The 22,878-nt window shown below is 36.2% G+C and overlaps 3 protein-coding genes across 4 annotated transcripts in view; 2 read left to right on the forward strand and 1 right to left on the reverse strand.

Annotated features, from left to right (window-relative positions):
* The first annotated feature begins 424 nt into the window (after window positions 1-424).
* Window positions 425-22,878, forward strand: part of Tab2 (TAK1-associated binding protein 2) — a 175,294-nt gene continuing 152,840 nt past the window's right edge. The window contains exons 1-2 of one of the 2 annotated variants that reach the window (XM_073989805.1): window positions 425-570; window positions 723-767. The gene's annotated coding sequence lies outside the window, so the exon portion shown is untranslated. Of the gene's footprint in view, window positions 571-648; window positions 768-22,878 lie in introns of those variants that run through there. The other variant, XM_073989806.1, reaches the window with a different exon arrangement.
* On the forward strand, window positions 1,824-2,787 carry LOC141405780 (pre-mRNA-splicing factor Syf2). The gene has a single exon (XM_073990475.1). It carries the CDS (start codon window positions 1,977-1,979, stop codon window positions 2,652-2,654), a length of 678 nt encoding a protein of 225 aa, XP_073846576.1. The 5' UTR covers window positions 1,824-1,976; the 3' UTR covers window positions 2,655-2,787.
* LOC141405782 (zinc finger protein 277) lies at window positions 5,349-6,863 on the reverse strand. The gene has a single exon (XM_073990476.1). The coding sequence runs from the start codon at window positions 6,778-6,780 to the stop codon at window positions 5,383-5,385; it is 1,398 nt and encodes a 465-aa protein (XP_073846577.1). The 5' UTR covers window positions 6,781-6,863; the 3' UTR covers window positions 5,349-5,382.

A 22,878-nucleotide genomic window follows, 5' to 3' on the forward strand; every position in this document is an offset into this window, starting at 1 on the left:
AACTTAGACTGTGTTTAGACACGCAAATTTCTCGGGAAAGTAAATTGAGTTTTTTGGGAGAGAGCGGAGAGGAAAGAGCTCCTCAATACTCTTTTCTACCCCCTATTGCCTTAAAACTCAATTTACTTTTTCGAGAAATTTGTGTGTCTAAACACGGACTTAAGCAAAAATGTTGAACTTTTGTGAATGAGGTACCTTGCGAACTCTTAAGGCCAGAACAGAATCAATTGTAGCTTGGTTCCCCAAATGTCGAATTATAAAGGAATACCAGAGCCTCTTTGCAAATCCGCCTGCGTTCTCCTTTATGAGGCTCTGACATTCCTTTATAATTTGACATTTGGGAAGCAAGCAAAGCAAGCGACGATTGATTCTGTTCTGGCCTTTACACCGAAAGTCGACTAGCTTCCACCTCTGACACCTTCTTAGTGGTGTTTTACATTTATACGATTGCTCGTACGAGATTTTGTCTCCTCTTTAATCATATTCGTAAATTTCACACACAGTATTGCAGTTTTTTGTAACATTGTACCAAGTGTACATTTTGTTAAAAATTCTTTATGTCAAAAGAAGGTGTTTTATAAAAAATAGTTCATAAAAATGTTAAAAAACTCATAAAAAATAATCATTTTATGCGTTAAATAATTTTTTATGCACAAATTCATTGCAAAACTTAAATTCTGTTTCAAATTCTCTTACTATGTTTTGCAACTCTGCTTAACAAGAATAACCACCACAAAGAGGAGACAAAATCTCGTACGAGCAATAGGGTTATGACTTTTTTACAACCTCATATCCCTGTATCATGGTACAATAATACAGGTAGCATTATCATGCCAGCTGATGGTAACCTAATGTGTCAACTGCATTGAATTGATGTCAAATGTTGACATCTTATGTTGCCAACAATTGCCGATGCGGCTACCTGTGTATTTGTACCATGCCCTGTATTATAGCGTGATGAGGTTTGCCATAATATTACATAAAATCTTAATTATAAGGTGATTCGATGATAAAACCTCACGCACAAAATGATTTTAAAATTTGTATTTATCAAAATTATGGGCAATTTTTTGAAGTCACTGTAAGCAGATATACATTTGAAAATAAACTTTAGAGCCACATGAGATAATAAAACTGACATCACATTTATTTCTCACTAATTTTCTTCAATTCTGAGAATCGTAAAAATTTCGTAAACGCTTTTATTCAAAGATATAATTTTTTAACAAAAAATTTAAAATTTTTTCAAAGTGCTTTGTGCATCACCTTTTTCAATATTTGAATGGAATAAACGTTATTAGTAGGATTATATTTATTCAATTCAATAGTGCAACAAAAAATAATTTTTGAAAAAAATTTTTTTTTATTTCATGCATTTTTGTAAAAAATTATATTTTTAAAATCGATTTGTGCGTGAACTTTTTTTATATTTCAATGGAATAAACAATAGCGTAGTGATTAATAGGCAAAAGTTCATTCATCCCTGCTACAGAAAATCATTTTTGAGAAAAAATTTCAAAAAGTCATAACCCTAACAGCAATCGTATAAATCAAGATCTATGTATAAGGTCACGTAAGTAGCACAACAACAACTGTATTTTGGCCGAATATTCTTCAGTATGTCAAAATGTTTGTTTACCTTTTTCATACAAATGATTCACAATAACATAAAAATTGACAGGATGAAACCAATCAGCTGGTCGTTTTACGCCACCTTATAATTTCATCATGGTATAAATGTAAAACATCACTTATTCCACCATGATTTATATATTTTTTTTATATTATATTTTTTGGAGTCACCCTGTTACTTGCCTTCATATAGAAATCAAAAATTAGCAACTTTGTGACAAGTCGTCAAGTCGTGTTACTTGTAAACAAAGAAGAAAAATAAATAAAACAATCAAATAAATTACACACGCAAAATATAATTTAATAAAATCCTACAAATTTTAAACAGGATCTAATTTCAAACCATGGAAACTGAAAAGACTGCCGCCCAAAAGTTAGCAGAACGTAAAGAACGCTTACGGAATCTACACAAATTACGACAAGAGGCACGTACACATAACCATCAAGAGGTGATAGCAGAAGATGCGCGTAAGAAGCTTCCTAACAATTGGGAAGCACGTAAAAGACAAGCTGATTGGTTAGTATCCGATGAAAAGGCACGAGAAGAAGCTAAGGCGAAAGGACTAGATTATGATCGTTTAAAGTTGCTCGAGGTGTCCGCAATTGATGCGGAGAAAATTGAAAAGAAGAAAAAGAAACAAAATCCAGATCTTGGATTTTCAACATTTGAAGCACAGACAGCTCGGCAATATAATCGTTTAGTGAAAAATATGCCGCCTCGTGATATGTCCAAATATGAGAAGCAAAAAGAAGAATTAGGTGAGGCATTCTACGGAGGTCCAAATACTGTGATACATGGTTTGGTAAAGGACACACCCGCAGCTATTAATAATATGGTTAAAGATTTGGAACAGCAAATCGATAGACGCAAGAAATATTCACGTAGACGTATCTATAATGACGATGCTGATGTGGACTTTATCAATGAGCGTAATTCTAAATTTAATAAGAAATTGGAGCGGTTTTATGGTGAACACACAGCCGAAATTAAACAAAATTTGGAGCGTGGTACTGCAATATAAGTTTTATGGAGCATTTCATCAACTAGGTTTAAGTCTTTAATACGCTTGTAAATGATGTTTGTAGAGGAAATACAAATGAATGAATTATGGGTCTTATGTTTAAATGAAATAAAAAATTATATGTTACAAAAAACCGTATTAAGATTTTAATTATTTTCGCATGACCATCTACATCAACCAAAACCTTACCTTATGTATACACCGGTATATAGCCAGTTCCTATCTCCTGCCGCGTAAAGAAAAAGCTAATAGCGAAATACAAAGCCAACGCCTGGACTTCCTTAATATCTCGACTGAGCAGAACAAGGCTTGTTTTCTGCTCCCCAATTGCTGGCTGTTGAAGTTCTCAGAGGAACATTCTGGCAGGTTTGAATAGTTTTCCACTGCGTAGCTCTATCATTGGCAAAACTCATAGCTTTGTCCTAGGTTGAGATGTTCATTGAACTTGCAGGAAATGTTGAGCGAAGGAAATTTTGACTGACCAAAGGTTAAGCTGAAAACAAATTCAACATTTGAGTGAAGTTTTATGTTTTGGTAGATGAATAAAAGACAAAGCCTAGTTTAAATTTTTCTTTATTCTACCAGAAATTTCACAAAACTTTACACAAACGTTGGATGTGTTTTCAGCTTTATTCACGTGTCTCTATGAATTAGAGATTCTCTAATAGCGGGGTGTCAGGCAAACGCGTGCCTATCGCTGTTTCAAGGTTTACAGTTAGGGTATCAACTGTGTTCGATCGGATCCTTGATACCTGAGAGTCGCAGTGTAGTATAGGTTGTCAAATCCTGCATGCTACTGGAGGGCTAGGACATGGTGAATTTCTATACCCCCATCACACAAAAGTTAAAAACAAAACGCAACACGCATGGGTCTACAGAATCCCTTTCTTTCCGAAGGGTCTACAGAAGCTCCCTTTCTTTCAGAATGGTCAACTGAAGCGCCCTTTCTTTCAAAAGGGTCAAAAAAAGCAACCTTTCTCTCAGAACGGTCAACAGAAGCACAATTTCTTTCAGAAGGGTCTACAGAAGCATCCTTTCTTTCAAAAGGGGGTTACAGAAGCACCCTTTCTTTCAGAAAGGGTATATAGAAGCGCCCTTTCCTTCAGAAAGGCTATGTAGAAGCACTCTTTCTTTAATAAAGGGCCTATAGAAACACCCTTTATTTCAGGAAGGCTCTATATAAGAAACCCTTTTTTCAAAAATTGTCAATACAAGCACCCTTTCTTACAGAGAGGGTCTACAGAAGTGCCCTTTCTTAAATAAAGGGTCTATAGAAGCACCCTTTGTTTTAAAAAGGTTCTACAGAAGCGCCCTTTCTTTCACAAAGGGTACATAGAAGCGCCCTTTCCTTCAGAAAGGGTATATAGAAAAACCCATTCTTTTAGAAAGGGTCTATAGAAGCATACTTTCTTTTAGAAAGGTTCTACAGAAGCGCCCTTTCTTTCACAAAGGGTCTAAAGAAGCATACTTTCTTTCAGAAAGGGTCTATAGAAGACCCTTTCGTTCAGAAAGGTTCCATAGAAGCACCCTTTCTTTCCGAAAGGGTCTATAGAAGCACTCTTTCTTTCCGAAAGGGTCTTTAGAAGCACCATTTCATTCCGAAAGGGTCTAGAGAACCACACTTTCTTTCCGAAAGGGTCTATAGAAGCACCCTTTCATTCCGAAAGGTTTATAGAACCACACGCATCCTTTCTATAAGAAAGGGCCTTTCTTTCAGAAAAGGTATATCGAGGCACCCTATCTTTAGAAGCACCTTTTTTCAGAAAGGGACGTATAGAAACAACCTTCCTTTCAGGATGGGGTGTGTTGAATCGCCCTTCTATCAGAAAGGGCTGTACAGAATCACCCTTTCTTTCAGAAAGGGTATGTAGAATCACCCTTTCTTTCAGGGCTTTTTATGATAGGCATGACAAAGAGGACCGCGAGGGGATCTTAACTGGACTTTTTTATATGTTTATTTTGAGTTGTTGGCTGCTCCTAAGAGACCCCGCCAGGATACATACATGCTTATATTCGAGAAAACATCAAATGTTACAAGTTTCTTTTTTTGGATGAAGCTTAAATGATTTTTGGGTTATTATTCGACCACGCACATGTTAAGCGTTAGCCCAACCCAGCGTCATTTTGCAAATATAGTTCTAAAGCCCATAGGCGTAGTCTCTATATAAAAATTCAGGTTAGCTTAAATGATATATCTGGAACTCATTTGAAGAATTGAAGAGCACGGATTCCACGGTGGTCCTCCCACAAACACACGGCTCCGAGAAAACACCAACTGTCACAAGTTCTTTTTTGGATAAAGCTTAATGGTTTTTAGGTTACTACTCGATAACGCACATGCCAAGCGTTAGCTTAACACAGCGCCATTTTGTAAACATAATTTTAAAGCCCGTAGGCGTAGTCTCTACATGGAAATTTATGTATGACGTCCGAAGACGAACTCTGTTAAACTGGACTTAAGCCAATATGTACATTCTTTAATGGGATAAAATCATGGAAATGGAAGCTTAAATTATATTTCGAAATCTGTCGATCTATGTGGTTAACTTTGTGCTATTCTTCTAAAAGTTCTCAATATGTTTGTATCAGGGTTACATAGGGATAGTGGTGTTGTTGATGCACGGACCTTTTTATTGTTAACATTTTTTCTTTTTATTAAATTTTACTTTCAAAAATTCGGCAAAGAAAATCTTCTTACCTGTATATTAAATTGATTTATTTTCGTACATTACAAAAAATTGAAATTTTCCAGCGACAATCTCTCAGCATCCTTATTAATTTGAGCTACAGGATCTTCAGATATAATGCGCACCACCGTTTCATCCAAATCGTCATTGGGATTATCATCCAGAGTACATAATAGGCCATCATCTTCATAGGTGGGGAAGAAATATTCCGGTTTGTCCCATTGTTTACGTGTACCCACACCAAAATGCTGTTCCTCTTGTAAATGTTGCAACAACAAGTCCTGACTTTCAAAACGTTGATCACAGGTAACACAGCGCATAAGGCAAACTTGTCGCCGAACATAATTGACGATTTTAATTTTTTGATAGAAATTCAAACCGCTCATCATTTTATCAAAATCTACAGCATGTATCTCCTTCAAATGTTCTTTGAATATTTGAAAATCATTCGCCTTTTGTGTACAATAAAGGCAGGTTATGGGTTGTACACCACCTTCACCATTCCAATCCGACCAATCGGAATCGGAGTCTTCACTGTGATGGGCAAAACGTTCAAAATCTACACTTTCCGTTTCCTGTTGTGACGAGCAACGAGAATTTTCATTTATTGCACTTCTCTGGGCTTGTGGTTCTCTCCGCTTTGCTTTTTGCTGTGTCGTCGATCGCTTATGATGATGTCCCGTGGAGGTATCAGGTATTTTGTAATTTTCCAAAAAGTATTTATCATAGGATTTATTATTGGGATTTATTCGTTTATGGGCCTTCTTACGCATATGCTCCTTGAGTGTCACACGATCTTTGAAAACCTTCTCACAATACAAACAAATTAGATTCTCTAAATTATGCTGCACCTTAGCCAATAGATCATCAATGTATATAAGGTTTTCTGGTTTACCCAACTGCAGGAAATGCTTGGTAAAGAGATGTTCCAAAAACGATGATCTTAGACCCGTAATAACATCCCTACAATAGAGACATTCCCGACTGAATGTACGATCGGTCAGCTCAAACTGATGTTGGGCCAAAGCTTTTTCAAGTCGTTGCTTCTTGAGACTAGCTCTCAGCTCAAAATCTTTGGGCAGTACATCACTGAGCAAGTAGTATTTTTCATTTTTTGCTGGTGTTCCATCTGGCATCTGATCCAGCAACATTGTCGTACAAAATTCCTCTAGTGGATGATTTTCAAATTCCCTTCGCCAATATGTTAGATATTCCTCAAGCAGCGCAATTTCAGATACATCAGCTATAACTAAACGATGGGCCAGGAACAAGTGAGCCAAATAATCATCTTGAGAAGTGGGAAATTTAAAAGCTTTTTCACATTTAACACAATTCACTAGTTGATCATTTTGCTGATCATCTTTCGTGATCGGGGTGGTTTGAAATGTTAGGCCTGGCAAAAATTCACTTCTTGGAGCACTTTCCAATGGTGTTTCCATAATCTCTTGGACGCACTGCGCAAATCGGCCAACAAACAGCAATGTGAGATTTCGATAATAAACAAAACACAGCTGATTTCAAATAACAGGGTGATTCAGTAAATAGCATTATTAAGAAAATCATTCACAATTACGTTGCAATACATCTCGGTTTTCTTAAGCATGGTGGAATAAGTCCATATTTACATTAGGCAATTTTCCTTGCGGAAATTGTCAGTTTGTGGGTGAGAGAGGGTGTTGAGAGGCAAAGGCATGGTACAATAATTCTTAGGTAGGCCACAGCTAACAGCTGATTACAATTTTTTTTTTTGTTATGGCTTAATCTGTCAAAATCGTGTTGACATGCAGAGTTGATATTTATTATTGATCAAAAAATTCAACTCTGTTTTGTTTTCATTTCAACATTTCGTTCTTCTTCTTCTTTGTATACTCATCCGTTATCATTCATCAAAACAATTTTGACGTTTTAAGCCATAGCGACAGGGTTGTATTTTTTTGGCGATTCTCATACCTGGCCTACCTATGAATTATTGTACCATGGGCAAAGGGTTACCATATGCCTCACCTCTCTCAACAAACTGACAATTGCCGCAAGGAAAATTGCCTAATGTAAATATGGACTAAGAAGGTGTTACATCAAATCCATGGCACACAGGTCATGGCACAATAATACAGGAAAAACAGCTGATTATCACACTAGTTGTCAAAATGTATTATTGTGAATAAAATAACATGCAAAAGGTAAACAAGCAATTCACAGTAATGCGTTATTTTGACGTTTGATGTGGTAAATGGCCCGATTATTGTTATCGATGTAGCGCCTTCTTATTCCACCATGATCAAATCATACCAAACGTCAAAATTGTTCACAATAGCACATTACTTTGAATTGCTTGTTTACATTCTGTATGTGATTTTATTCACAATAATGCATTGTGACAACTAGTGTGATAATCAGCTGTTTTTCCCGTTGTACCTGTATTATTGTAGCTCCGTTCCTTTACGTGCAAGAATCTTCAAGTTTTACAACTTTACATTTCGTATACAATTCATATGGAAGCAGTTTACAACTTTTACTACTTTTGCCGGTTTTACCATTTTCAAAAGTAAAGGAACAGACCATGTGCCCTGGTAGAATAATTACAGGTAGGCCGCAGCTAACAGCTGATTGCAATTTTTTTTTCTTATGCTTGGTTTACATTTACGAAATCCACTCGATTTCAACTGTCAAATCCATAGGTTAAACGTCAAATGAAATCCAGATGAGATTTCATTTGACGTTTGAGCTATGGAATAGACAGTTGAAATCGAGTGGATTTCGTAAATGTAAACTTAGCATTATTATGGCATATTCTGTCAAGAGGAGGGTTGACATTTTTTATTGTTGTTGACATTATGCAATAATAAAGGTAGATGCATCGGTGAATTGTTCCAACAAAAAACATTTGCTGTAACGCTATATCTTAAAATTAGTGTTGGGCAATCTCGTTCATTGAGCGGATCGATCTTTTTCATTCCGTTCACCAAAAAGATCCGGGTCGTTTACTTCGTTCGTTGGCTCTTTTTCGTTCAACAATACATTTGAATGTTTTATTTTCTTATGAAGTCATTCGTTCTCTGCTGCATATGACTCCGTCGTTCTTTTCACCGAATCGTTCTTTTGATAATGTTCGGTCACGAGTGACACAACTGTTGTGTTACTTGCTTGTTTGTTTGTTTGTGTGCTAAGGGGGTGGTTTTGTTTCTGAACGTAGTGGTGGTGGTTTTGATATGAAAGAACCAGATGAACGAATGATGCAAAAGAAAAATATGACCGAGATGCGCTACTGAATGAAGTGAGTTACTGAGCGAGAGTAGCTCTCAGAGAGCTCTGGATCACTGTTTGTTTTGTGTGGAAATTTGTGCTGCTTACGCTAATGCAGCGTTTGTTTAGAGTTTGACTGCAAAATCAATGCTGCTAATTTTGTAAGCAGCAATGACTCGTCCATCGGGGATCTAAATGAACGATATAAAAGAGTGAGCTGGATACGGATCCGTTCGTTCTTTTCACGGAATCGTTCCTTTGAGCCGGTTCGTTCATGAACGACGCAACTCTACTTAAAATTAAAAACAAGTTAAAATGATTTTTATTCGCATTGCAAAATTAAATTGTTAATTTTATTTCCAAATTTCAGAATTCCATCTCTATCCGTTCAACCAAATCCAAATAGTACCAAATTTAGTATCGAATTTCCAAAAATACATCCGTATCACAATCCTCCACTCCAACAGTAATCTACATTTCAAAATTCAGGATTCCACCTCTATCCATTCACCGAAATCCAAATTGTACCAAATTTAGTACCATTTAGTACTTTTCGTACACATAGTACGAATTTCCAAAAGTACTCCCATATCTCAATCCTATACTCCGTCAGTAATCTTAATTCCAAATTTCAGGTTTTCAGTTCTATCCTTCACCCCAATCCAAATTGTACTAAATTTAGTACCATTTACTACTTTTCGTACACATGAGTACGAATTTCACAAACCATTTCCTTTTATAAACACCACTTCCCAGCCTTCATTTCCATACCAAATTCCAAGTTTCTAGCTAAATCCGTTAAGATGCAGTGCTTTGGATTGAATTTATATGGGTTCATCGGATTGCATTTTAAAGCAGTCTAAAGATGCAATTAAAATGCAAGCCATTGCGAAATATCCTAAAATAAATAAAATGCATTTATTATTTGTGTAAAACAAGAACACAAAGAACTTTATTTTATAAACACAAATTAAAAAAAAGTTTCCATTAAATTCAATCACATTTGAGCTTACTTCCTCCGTTCTCGATTTATTCCAAGCGCATCTGATTTTCTTTCATCATCCTAAAGTTCTTTATGTTGCCTTCCCATCACTAGGTCAGCTTTCGACATGGACTCCAACTCCACTCCATTAAAAATTTCCGTCTCGTGAATTACAGCAAAAATGTTCGGAACTTAATTTGTTATTTCTTTACTTTATAACAAATTCTTCGAAATGTATACACTCTTGTTTATCTTTTGAAGAAATGTGTAGGGATCAACCAACTGTTTTTTCTGTAGGGATCTCTACATCAACTGCTTATAAAATGTATCGAACGGAGTGCATTTTTCATAACTCTGTTGGAGTACATCGAAAGATGTTGTGAAATCATAACTCCAATTGCACAACTTCCAAAATTTTTTGCTGGGTAATAGCACGGTTACACTACAGCTTTTTGCCGGGTTAACCCACTTCATGAGGATTTATTTGCTTAATTCACCTCAAAAACAGGCCAAATTACCTATAGTGCACACAAACAGCAACCACACTCAAAATTTCAACTTCCTAGCTTCAGCGGTTTCGTCTGGGCGATGATATACAGTTACTTACTTACTTAGCTGGCCTTTTACAGAACATTTGTTCCATAAGCCGAACTAAGAAAAAATCTCCAATCCTCTCTGTTTGCTGCTGTATTTTCCCAATCTGGGATATGTAGCTTTGTGATATCTCGTTTCACTTGTTCGCTCCAACGAAGCTTTGGCCTTCCAGATCTGCGAGAACCTCCATGCGGCCCGTATTTATACGCCTTTTTAGCGGGTTCATCATCACTCATTCTTATAACATGGCCTAGCCATCGCAATCGTTGTATCTCGATTCGTTCAACTATATTGATGTCATTGTATAGTTGATACAGCTCGATGTTCATACGACGCCGATATTCGCCGTCAACACAGATTGGCCCGTAGATCTTTCGAAGAATTTTTCTCTCAAACACACAAAGCACTGCCTTATCTGCTTGAGCAAGTACCCATGCTTCGGAACCATACATTAGCACGGGTAGTATCAGTGTTTTGTACAGTGTTATTTTTGTTTGACGAGAGGTGGCTTTATTCCTAAACTGCTTACTCAGCCCAAAGTAGCATCTGTTAGCCAACACTATTCTTCTTCGTATTTCACAACTGATGTTATTTGTTGTGTTTATGGCGGTGCCGAGGTAGACGAAGTCCTTTACTACCTCAAAATTATAGGTACCAACATTCACAGATGGTGCTGTGTTTATGGACATATTACGCGTCGATACCATCAACTTGGTTTTTACGCCGTTTACTGCCAGACCAACTTTAGCAGATTCTCTTTCGACTTTTGCAAAGGTGTCAGTTACTTCCTTTACCGATCGACCCATGATGTCAATGTCGTCGGCATAAGCCAGTAACATGTGGCTGTTCGTGTATATCGTTCCATTTCTTTTGACCTTCGAGTCTCGTATGACCTTTTCCAGCAGGATGTTGAATAGATCACACGACAGGCCGTCTCCTTGTCTGAAACCTCTTTTGGTAGTAAACTCTTCGGAGAGGTTCTTTCCAATTTTAACTGAGGATCTCGTCTCAGTTAATGTCATTCTACAAAGTCGAATGAGCTTTGCAGGAATACCAAAATCAGACATGGCTTGGAACACCTTTGAACGTATAGGGCTGTCGAATGCTGCTTTATAATCGACGAAAAGATGGAAGGTATCGATCTGCATTTCTTGGGTCTTTTCCAGGATTTGTCTCAAGGTAAATATCTGGTCAATGGTGGATTTGCCAGGTCTAAAGCCGCACTGATAGGGTCCAATAATTTCATTGACCATAGGCTTTAGTCTCTCACACAATATGCCAGATACTATCTTATATGCAATAGGGAGCAGACTTATGCCCCTATAATTGGAGCACACAGTCTTATCACCCTTCTTGTGGACTGGACATAGGATGCTCACGTTCCAATCGTCGGGTACGCGTTCTTCCTGCCAGATGGTGCTAACTAGCTGATGCATACACCTTATCAGCGTGTCGCCTCCGGTTTTGAACAGCTCGGCTGGTAGGCCATCTGCTCCTGCCGCCTTATTATTCTTCAGCCGGTTTATTGCTGTCCTTACCTCATCTTGGCTGGGCGGTATACATTCAATACCATCATCTGGGATTGGATCTGTGGTATCTTCGCCGTCTTCACTGCTATCGGATACCAACAGTTTGGAAAAATGTTCTTTCCATATCCTGAGCACACTATCTGTATCAGTTACCAAATTACCTTGTTGATCTCTACAGGAGGATATTCCTGTACCAAAGCCATCAGTTTGATGCTTCACTCTTTGGTAGAATTTTCGGACTTCGTTCTGTCTCCTGTACATCTCCATTTGTTCACACTCCCTCTTTTCCATTTCTCTCTTTTTCCTGCGGAAAAGACGTTTCTCCTCTCTCCTTTTCTCCCGATACCTCTCTCGTGCGCTACGCGTTGCTACTGATTGCAAAGTAGCCCTATATGCCGCATTTTTTTCTTCGGTAGCAGCACTGCACTCCTGGTCATACCACGGATTCTTTGGTGGAGGTCTCTGGTATCCAAGTACTGATTTTGCGGCTGTTTGCATGGAGTGGGCAATATTTTGCCATTGTGCTGATATGTTATCGGGACGAGAAGCGCTATCATTAAGCAATTGGGTCAGTTGAGTGGAATATGCTGTGGCTATCTGTTGTGTTTGCAGCTTGGCGATGTCCAACTTTCGTGTTGTGTCTGTCCGTGCTTTATTTGCAACGTTTAGACGGGTACGTACCTTTGCTGCAACGAGGTAATGGTCCGAATCTATGTTTGCTCCTCGGAACGATCGTACATCCAACACGCTCGATGAATGTCTTCCATCTATCACAACGTGATCAATTTGATTTATTGTTCTTTGGTCTGGAGACAGCCAAGTGCCCTTATGAATATCGAGATGCTTAAATCTGGTACTGCTAACTACCATGTTTTTTGCCGCTGCGAAGTCTATCAGCCTCATTCCATTGTCTGATGTTTCACTATGTAGACTGAATTTCCCAACTGTTTGTCCAAAGATATTCTCCTTTCCAATTTTGGCATTAAAATCGCCTAGAACAATTTTAATGTCATGGGCAGGACAACGGTCATATGTTTCTTCTAAGCTCTCGTAGAATATATCTTTGGTCTGTTCGTCCTTGTCTTCGGTTGGGGCATGAGCGCAGATAAAGCTGATGTTGAAGAATTTTGCTTTAAATCGAATTGTAGCAAGTCTTTCATTCACTGGGGTGAAGCTGGAGACCAGATGTTTTAACCTCCGACCAACTACAAAACCGCAACCAAACTCATGCTTTGTGTCATGGCAGCTATAATACAGTGCGTCACCTTTAGGTGTTGTTGTGACATCTTTCCCAGTCCATCGTATTTCCTGTATGGCAGTAATATCGGCTTTGTACTTTCCAAGTACGTCTGCCAATGCGAAAACGTTTGCGGGGTTCGTCAACTTTAGAGGGGTTTATTTATTTTATTTATTTATAGAATTTATCTTATATTTAATATAAGATAAATTGGGAGAATAGCATTAGCAGCATAGGCCATCAGCTATCCAAATTTGATTACAGAGTATTTTTGGTATAAGTTTAGAGGGGTTTGTTTTTCTTTTCTTTCGTTTTTTCATAGTAGGCTGTTTTTTTTCTAGGGGAGGGTTACTAACCCGACGCCCAAACCCAAGTTTTTAACGTTCTTATGGGTGAACGCGCGGCACATGTTAGCTCACTACCTTTAACGGGTGTTAAAGGCAGTTCCCCAGGTGACACCACGGGGAGGTCAGTGTCCACTTGAGATGAAAGAGGGACCAAGATAAATCCTGGGCTTTGCCATGTTAAAACCGGTCAGGACCGTTCCTTGGTATCTTCCATCCCCTACGTCACGTCATACAGTTAGTCAACTATATTATTGCAAATGATGAATTTTTAAAAATTTTGATATTTAATTAGGAATTACTACAAGAAATTCTTTCAATTATGTTGAGCTTTTTGTAAATATCTGTTGATTTACTTGTTAATGACAACATCAAGCCAATAAATGCAGAAATCGGTGGGAAATAACAAAAACAACGGGCAAAATGGATAGGTACCTGGTTTTTGTGGTGTCAACTAAATAATTGCAAAATGAATGAACGTGCAATAAAATAGTGGGATTTCCCCGCTATTTTTGCCAATTAAGGATTTCTATGACTTTTATGGTATGTGGACATGTAGATACATAATTTTTGATCAAAATTAATTTTTGTGTGTGTTACATAGACAGTATATTCAGAAAAAGAGAAAGTCAGGTAAACGGTTTCGGAAAATAGGCTACATTTGGTCCATTCCAATTATAATAATGGTAAATCCGAAAGAGAAATCCTTAAAGTCACCTTTCGTAAGCTGAGAAGTGTATACAACATCATTTACCGCACCGAAGAAGCGAAGAGAAAGAAGAGCCCAAAGCAGCACCAGAAAATTGATTTTTTTAATTAAAAATGATTTTGGAGTAAGTGTGTCACATGGAAAAGTCAGAAAAGTGCAACATGATAACAAGCACTCATCACGAGTGCCTAGGTTAAACCCAATGCCCTCCCAGCACAATATATAGAAACTATTCAGACTTGTTACAGACAACTTTTCACGCCATCTTTAGTATCGGCATGTCGTTATATTTTCTGATGAGACTAAAATTATGCTGTACTATCACGATGGGTCTCAAAAAGTGTTGCGAAAATCCCTTACAGCCATGGAAAACAAAAATTTAATACATACCGTAAAGTTCGGAAAACTGTCATTTATGGTATGGGGTTGTATACCAAGCAGTGACGTTGGTAACATCCAGATTTTGGAGGAAACAATGACAGAGGAAATTTATTTAGATATTTCAAAACATGATTTAACCAAAAGCGTCAAGAAATTTACGCCTGTTGGCCCTGAAAATTCAAACAAATTGCAATATAAGTACTACCAAGACAACGCCCATAAGCATAAATCTAATTTATGCAGGACTTTGTTATTATACAACTCTACCAAAGTCATTTACACCCCGTTCCAATGTCTAGATATTAACCCCATCGACAATTCATGGGTACACCTGAAGGAAAAAGTCGGGAATAGGCCGCCTACTAACCTCGGGGACTAAAAAAAATGCAATAAAGAAGAATGGTAAAAAATACTATTGGAATTTGACATTACGAAACTTATTTATTAACTTCAGATACGTTTACAAGCTGGTTTTGATGCCAAAGGTGGACATACGAAATATTAGAACAAACTTTTCGAAAAATACCGTAAAAGACTGAAAAGTTGTGAATTTTGCAATTATTTAGTTGACAGTCCAAATAATGAGTTGTTTTTATTTTTGTTAATTTTAAAAAAAAGGTTTAGTGAAATTTAGCTACTTTTTTATGTTATTATATTAATAAACATCTGTAAGAATTATACTGTTAACAAAAATTTTAAAAATGATATTTATTTATACCAATAAAATGGTGTTTTATTTCGAATTTTGTAATAATTTTGGTTTTGCAATAATTAAGTTGACTAACTGTATGTATGTTAGGGTGGGGCGATTTGTGTGGAAGGAAAAAAACCTTAATGAGCCCTTCGCGATTCTGATTCCTGGGATTGAACTAAGCAAAAAAGTCCACTGGACCTTATATCTACCGTGAAAATCGAGCCTCCCGATTTTGACTTTAAGTTTTTTATCTACGTTTTTTTGACATCTTGGCATATAACAGCCAAACCATTGAGATTTTCGAGCCAACACAAAGACAAAAATTGTAGCCAAGACAGTAATTAAGAACTCTCTAATACATCGCAAAAGCATTGGAACGCTCCTTCAGGAAGTTTTGGCCTTAATAATGTGCAAACTTTTCGGAAAGTGTCGATAAATGACATTGTGCTACAAAAGTTGACCAGGAAAATATTCAAGCGTTCTGATGCAAAACTCCATCGTGTTGGGATCCATGGACAACCACAATGCCTTTAGTTCGTTTGGGTCACTTCGTTTTATTTTTTTATAACGGTAAGAGTAGTGAAAATCTGGGATTCTTACATTTTCAAATTTAAACGGACATATTTATTTTTTTCACAACAGATTTCTATTGGTCCTTCTTCCGTTTAAAGGGGCGAATAATATCTTACGAACAAGTTGTTACTTTTTAAAATCGGTTAACAAATGGCTGAGTTATAGTGGTTTAAGTCTGAAAACCCCCACAAAAAAACTATAACTGAATTTCTCACAATTTTCAAAATAAATATTGAACAAAACAAAAACACATTATATTTTTGAAAATTATGAGAAATTCAGTTATAGTTTTTTTGTGGGGGTTTTCAGACTTAAACGACTATAACTCAGCCATTTGTTAACCGATTTAAACAAATAATAACTTGTTCGAAAGATAGTATTCACCCCTTTAAACGGAAGAAGGATCAATAGAAATCTGTTGTGAAAAAAGAAGATCTGCGCGTTTAAATTTGAAAATATAAGAAACCCAGATGTTCACTACTTTTAGTGTTATAAAAAATGAAACGGAGTTACCCAATCGAAATAAAGACATTTTCGTTGTCCATGGATTCCAACACGATAGAATTTTGTATCCGAACGCTTGAATAATTTTCTGGTCAAATTTTGTAGCACAATGTCATTTATCGACACTTTCCGAAAAGTTTGCACATTCTTAAGCCCAAAACTGCCAGAAGGAGCGTTCCAATGCTTTTGCGATGTATTAGAGAGTTTTCAATTACTGTCTTGGCTACAATTTTTGTCATTGTGTTTGATCGAAAATCTCAATGGTTTGGCTGTTATATGCCAAAATATCTAAAAAACGTCAATAAAAAACTTAATGTCAAAATCGGGAGGCTCGATTTTCACGGTAGATATATGGTCCAGTGGACTTTTTTGCTCAGTTCAATCCCAGGAATCAGAAACGCGAAGGGCTCATTAAGGTTTTCAAATCGCCCCGGCCTAATGTATGTACATACATGTCACTCAGTCATCACTAAAGGCCTGTGTACATAAACTGCCTCGCCTGGTTGCCTTGCTTTCCCGCTATGTCAGAAATGAAGCGGGAAAGCAAGGCAACCAGGCGAGACAGTTTATGTACCCAGGCCTTAAGCTATTTTAAATATGTATGTATATAGAGGACTTCAGCAAGAATGCCATACTTCTCATGCCAAATTGCGCTTTAATGGGGGTTTTGACATTATCATCAGGGGTATGTTGATGATGAAATGTTTATATACATTGTTTCATAAACATTTTTGAATTATGCATATTTTCGAGTCTTTATAGTTCTATATATAGGCCTGTTCGATAACTCTGCAAGTAAAAATTACTTGTAAGTTCTTTCAACAACTTGCAACTACTTCCCATTTCTCTTGTACTAAACAAGTTTGTTATCAAACAGCATTTTGTAAAAATGTGTACAAATTTTTGGGTTATCGAACTTAAGGTCTGCCTTTGTTTATTTTTTTTTTTAATTTTGTTAGGCTGGGTACACATTGTCAGTTTTGAATGACAACTTTGCGGTTGCTTGTTAGTGTGGCCGTTCATTTTTGTCATTCATCATGCAACCACAAAATATTTTGTGGTTGCTGGACGGTTGGACAGTTATCGGTAATTGCGAAAAATCGACATTCAAAACTGACAATGTGTACTGCACTTTCGGCCCATACAATTAAATTTTTCTTTATTCTTCTACCAGAAATGACATAAAACTTTCCTCAAACGTTGGATGTGTTGTCTGCATAAAAGCTTTTTCATTCGTAAAAACAAATAATTTTCCTTTAAAATAAATTGATTTTCAAAATACAAAACACACACATGTCAAAGTTGATTTTTTTAACTTTAAATAAAATACGCTCGACGTATTTCGGTAGTATCCATAAAGGGCTGAATACATAAGCTGCCTTGCCTGCTTACCTTGCTTACTTCTGATAAAAGAAAAAAAAGAAAAGTGCAACCCAGTTCGAAATTTGCTCGGCTTCTTTATTCTTTTATTTTTATTATGTCAGAAATGAAGCAGGAAAGCAAGGCAACCAGACGAAACAGCTTATGTACCCAGGCCTTAAGAATACATGTGTTCTACTTTTTTCGCCATAAACGCTTTGGGAAATACGGACGTATTTAGGTATACCTCTGTTCCTTTACGTTCAAGAATCTTCAAGTTTTACCACTTTTTATTCTAAAAACGTTCCTTTACTTCAGACACAATACAACTCATATGGGAGCATTTTACAACTTTTACTACCGGTTTTACCATTTTCAAAAGTAAAGGAACAGACTGTATCCTAGAAATTAAAGAGACAGGCAGGCGAGGCCGTTATAGGCCTGGATACATAAGCTGCCTCGCCTGCTTGCTTCTGATAAAAGCATAAAAAAGAAAAGGGCAACCCAGTTCGAAATTTGCTCGGTCTCCTTTATTCTTTTATTTTTATTATGTCAGTCCCAATTTACATTAGGCGAGTTTACTTGCGGCAATTGTCAGTTTGTAGGTGAGAGAGGGTGCTGAGAGGCAAAGGGTTACCATATGCCTCACCTCTCTCTCCTACAAAATGACAATTGCCGCAAGTAAACTCGCCCAATGTAAATTGGGACTCAGAAATGAAGCAGGAAAGCAAGGCAATCAGGCAAGGCAGCTTATGTACGCAGGACTTTAACCATTTCCTTTTACTCCTTTAACCAAGTCCGGTTTTTTTATTCATTTCATCAGAAATAAAGTAATTCTCTGATTGTGTTTTTGGCTTTAAGCCAGAAAGCGAGGCTTCTTATTTACCGATACCTTAAAGGCCTGGGTACATAAGCTGCCTCGCCTGCTTGCCTTGATTTCCTGCTTCATTTCTGACATAACATAAAATAATAAAGAAGGCCGAGCAAATTTCGAACTAGGTTGTCCCTTTCTTTTTTATTCTTTTATCAGAAGCAAGCAGGTGGGCATGGGCTTCAAACCCTTTAAATCATCCGTTCAGATTATCTTTGTTCGCAGGTTCATCTATTTGTACATCTTGCTTGGGATTTTTTGATCGGCAATATGTAGTGATCACTTCCTTTTTCAGATCTTCATATTTTCTAAAAATATGGAAAATATGCATGTCTTTATAATACAAATTTAATCAATCCCAAGTTAATAGAACTTGTACTTCGTTTTGAAAGTTCTCTTACAAAAGTTTAGCCGTACATATTATTCAACTAGAAATTGGTATTGCCAATAAATTGAGACGAAAAACTTTACTTTCTTAGAAACCTGAATTGCATCGTAAAAATGTGTCGAAACAAACTATTGTACAAATTTGAATACACGTTTTATTTAAATCTATTAATACGCACTGGGCCTTCAGAAAATAGAAATAAATCTTCATCAAATTAACTTTAACAAAATATTTTTTTCTTGTTTAAAAAAACTATTCAACTGTGGCCCACAGAAGACCAGTTTGCAGTAAAAAAATCAGCAATACCGTTAATGGGGCTTGGCTGCATGCTCATGATTTTAAAAATTTCCGGTTTAGTTAGTAACGACCTACATACTACATAAAATAAACACCTGAATGGACAGGCAATCATCTCATAATCACCAAAATACCACCAACACATTAACGATTCGGAAAATCTGGACACCAGTCATCATGCACCATTCATGTTTTCGTTGTTGCACGTTCAAAGTTCAAAAAACTTTCTTCTTCTTGGAAGGTAACAAAAATACGGTCGATAAAAGAAAACAAAACCCCTCATTAAACAAAACTAATGACTTTGAGAGCTGAGTTTGGAAAACAAACACAAAGAGTGTCTCTTTTCATAATGTTGAATCCACTAATGGGGCGCTCCCCAATGTATTTCAAGAACAATGAAATACAGATGTGAAGCATACTGGTAAATTTCTCAACATTTGTTCGATATACTTTTTCTTCCTCTCCCTTTTTTGTAGTTTTTCTGTTTTTCTCAGCATCCAAGACTAGAGCAAATCATGGATACATATGGTGGCGGGATGTCGATCATAAGCGAAAGCATAAGTCAACATAATGTTGTCGATTATGAAAACATATGCAGATATTCGCAAACATGCATAATTAAAGCTTTTCCATTCACTCTCAAAGTAAAAAGTCTGTGGTTTCCAGAGTTCGAAAATAAACAGTAAACTAACATATGGTCTGTTCCAAAACTGCAAGAATCTACTAATTTTTACTATTTTTTCCGATAACATAAAGGAAAAAATGTTATTGTAGTAAAAAATAGTAGCTACTTGCAGGTTCTGGAACAGAGCAATAATGTACCGCTCCGAGTACAGTATCACTAAAATATTTTTAGCGTAAGTGTTCCGGAACATAAACACTAAAAAATATTTTAGTGATACTGTGCCGGAACACAACGATAAACGTAGTGTACCACATTTTGGTACACTAAAAATGTAGGGTACCGCAGTCGGAACACTAAAAATCGTAGTGTTTCGCAGTCAGAGCACTAAAAAATCGTAATGTACCACATGTCGGAACACTAAAAAATAACGTAATGATAATAGGTCTGTCTGGTTACCCTACAATTTGTAAAAACTTGTACCAATTGTTGCTGGAAGTAGTTTTGATAACACAAAAAACCAGCAAAAGAGAGCGATTCGAGAGAGACATTTTGACAGTTCTTTCACTGAGAGTTTGCAAATTCTTGCTGGACAAATTTCTTCTAGCAACCACTAGCAATTCTTCTTCTTCCTGAAAACAGTCAATCATCTGTTTTTTGTTGATTTACATATCGCACCTGTTCAACAAAAGGGTAGTAACTCAAAATTTTGGAAATTCCACTTTTTATTAAAAATGATAGATAATGATCAACTCCACCTAATGAAAAAATCCCCCATTATTTTGTCTACTCTTTCGTCAAAAAATACCAATATGTTACTCTTCATTTCTACAGAGCAACTACTGATGTATCAACAGTTTTTTGTCTCTACTGAAAAATAGACATTTTTGAGTTATATCCCATTTAGATATGACATCATTAGCCTGATTTAGCTCATTATCAGGTTTTATTTGCTTAATCCAGCCAAAATCTACCAGATTTCCCATACAAAAATAAATCCTCCTATTGAGTGGATTTGTTTTAAATCTGGCATAAATCCTCGTATACAACTCTGTTTTTTGCAACATGTTGCTAGAAAATACAAAAAGTTGCAAGCTGGCACAAGAAACAAGGTAGAGGCATCGGTGAATTGCTACACTAAAAATTATTTAAAATATAAAAAATTGTAAACAAGGCGGAACAATTAATTTTTTTTTTGATGTACAAGTTGATTTTAGTTAACCAAGACTAATATTTATGATGTCTAAACGATAAAATAATTCTTTATTCGCTCTTTAGTTAGCATTAGTAGCATAATGTGCTAACATTTTCAGTATTAAACAATAAATTTGCAATTTGACGTATGTTTTTTGAGACGAATACAATTTACAAAAAATTCTTTTGGCGTTTTAAATTCGATCAGATGGGCTGATGCATCTACCTTGGTAATTGTGCTATGAACAAAAATCAGCTGACTGCCATTTAAATCCTCCAAAATGTATATCTAAATGGAATGAGATTTGTACTGGATTTATTAAATCCAGTCGAGGATTTATGGGTAGTCTAAATGAGCTATTACTACTCTTTTGTTGAACAGGTGCGATATGTTTGTGAAAATTAAAAACAATTTTATGGTGGAAATAACATAGTCTAATTGTGTTGTTTTATGGAGAACAAATTTGTAAAGTGGAAAAATACTTTTTTGTTTTTTTATTGGCGGACAAATTGTTCTGTTTTGTCAGGCCAGCTGATCGATTGGTGGTTTTTGCTGGGAAGTTGTCTGTTTACTTTTTACAATTTTCTGGCAAAAGAGAATTAAACCCCCTTACTCTCTGAGAAAGTTCTTGCTGGGAAAGTAACCAGACAGACTTATAGTACCACACAAGAGTTTATTATGATTTGCGAGGAAAATTGAATATTTATATCACTGATGGGCAGAAATGCTCTGCCTCACACACAAAAGTGTAAAAAATACATGAGTCTCTCGCAATTTGCCCATCAGTGATTTATATTTTTTGAGATAAGTACAAATTAAGACATAAAAACACAGATACACATGTAAAATCCATGTATGTTTACATATTAATAAATAACGTTGGGAACTTACATAAGTAGAAAATATGAAAAACATTGATTCGATTTTGTACAATGGCGCACTAAAAATTGTAGTGTTCTGACTGTGAATACATAAAAAATACCACACATGAGTTTATTATGATTCGTGAGAAAAATTAAATATTTTATAATTTTTTTTAATAAATACGAATTAAGAAATAAAATATAATAGAACACGTGAAAAACGCCTGATTTGATTTTTGGACAATAGATTAATAAAAATCGTAGTGTTCGGCTGCTTAGCACTAAAAATCGTAGTGTTCAAATATGGAGCACTAAAAATCGTAGTGTTCCGACTGCCGGATCACTAAAAATCGTTGTGCTCCGACTGCCGGATAACTAAAATCAGGTCAGGCAATGTGCGCTTACTGAGAGCAAGTGAGCGAAAACTTCAATGGTCATGAGAGAGCAATTTTGACAGTTTTCTCTTTTACCATTAAAACAGTATAGGAAATAGTCGCCATAATACTACCGAAATAAATGAATGAGGATAAATTGCATATTAATCTCACATACTGAAATCAAATATCTGTTCAATAAAGTTCAATAAAAATCTTAAGATATCCGGATTTATTTACGTTATTGGAGCAAAACACTATTTATATTTAAATCAGTGCTACAAGTTGATCGCTCTTTGGAAATAGCATACACTTACAAAATTCAAATAAAAATGTAGAACGTTCAAAGCGTACCTATTGTGTTACCTTACAGGAAGTGCTATTTATTTTTGTTAAACAAAAAGCGCTTATAAAAATATATTCTTTCGTTAGCTAAATACTGAATTTTGCATTCGCAATATTGTATTTCAAATCCCATTGAGGATTAATATTGCGAAGCACTACCATGTACACCGAGAAGAAGCATGCAAGAATCTACTATTTTTTCGATATCATAAAAAAATTTATCGTAGTAAAATTTTGTAGATTCTTGCGGGTTTTGGAACAGATGTAATGTTGAAACTACCATGAATGAATTTGGCATTCAATAAAGCCGAAAATACAATAAACGTTTGAGTAAAGTTTTTGGCAAAAGATTAATGCTATGTTTACAGTTACGAAATCCACTCGATTTCATCTGTCAAATCCATAGGTTAAACGTCAAATGAAATCCAATGGA

Source organism: Musca autumnalis, unplaced genomic scaffold, assembly GCF_047663935.1.
Source record: "Musca autumnalis isolate F117 unplaced genomic scaffold, ASM4766393v1 scaffold_5, whole genome shotgun sequence".
Taxonomy (NCBI): Eukaryota; Metazoa; Arthropoda; class Insecta; order Diptera; family Muscidae; genus Musca; species Musca autumnalis.

Coding starts and splice junctions, on each gene's coding strand:
- LOC141405780 (XM_073990475.1), top strand. CDS start 1,977: ATGGAAACTGAAAAGACTGCCGCCCAAAAGTTAGCAGAACGTAAAGAA.
- LOC141405782 (XM_073990476.1), bottom strand. CDS start 6,780: ATGGAAACACCATTGGAAAGTGCTCCAAGAAGTGAATTTTTGCCAGGC.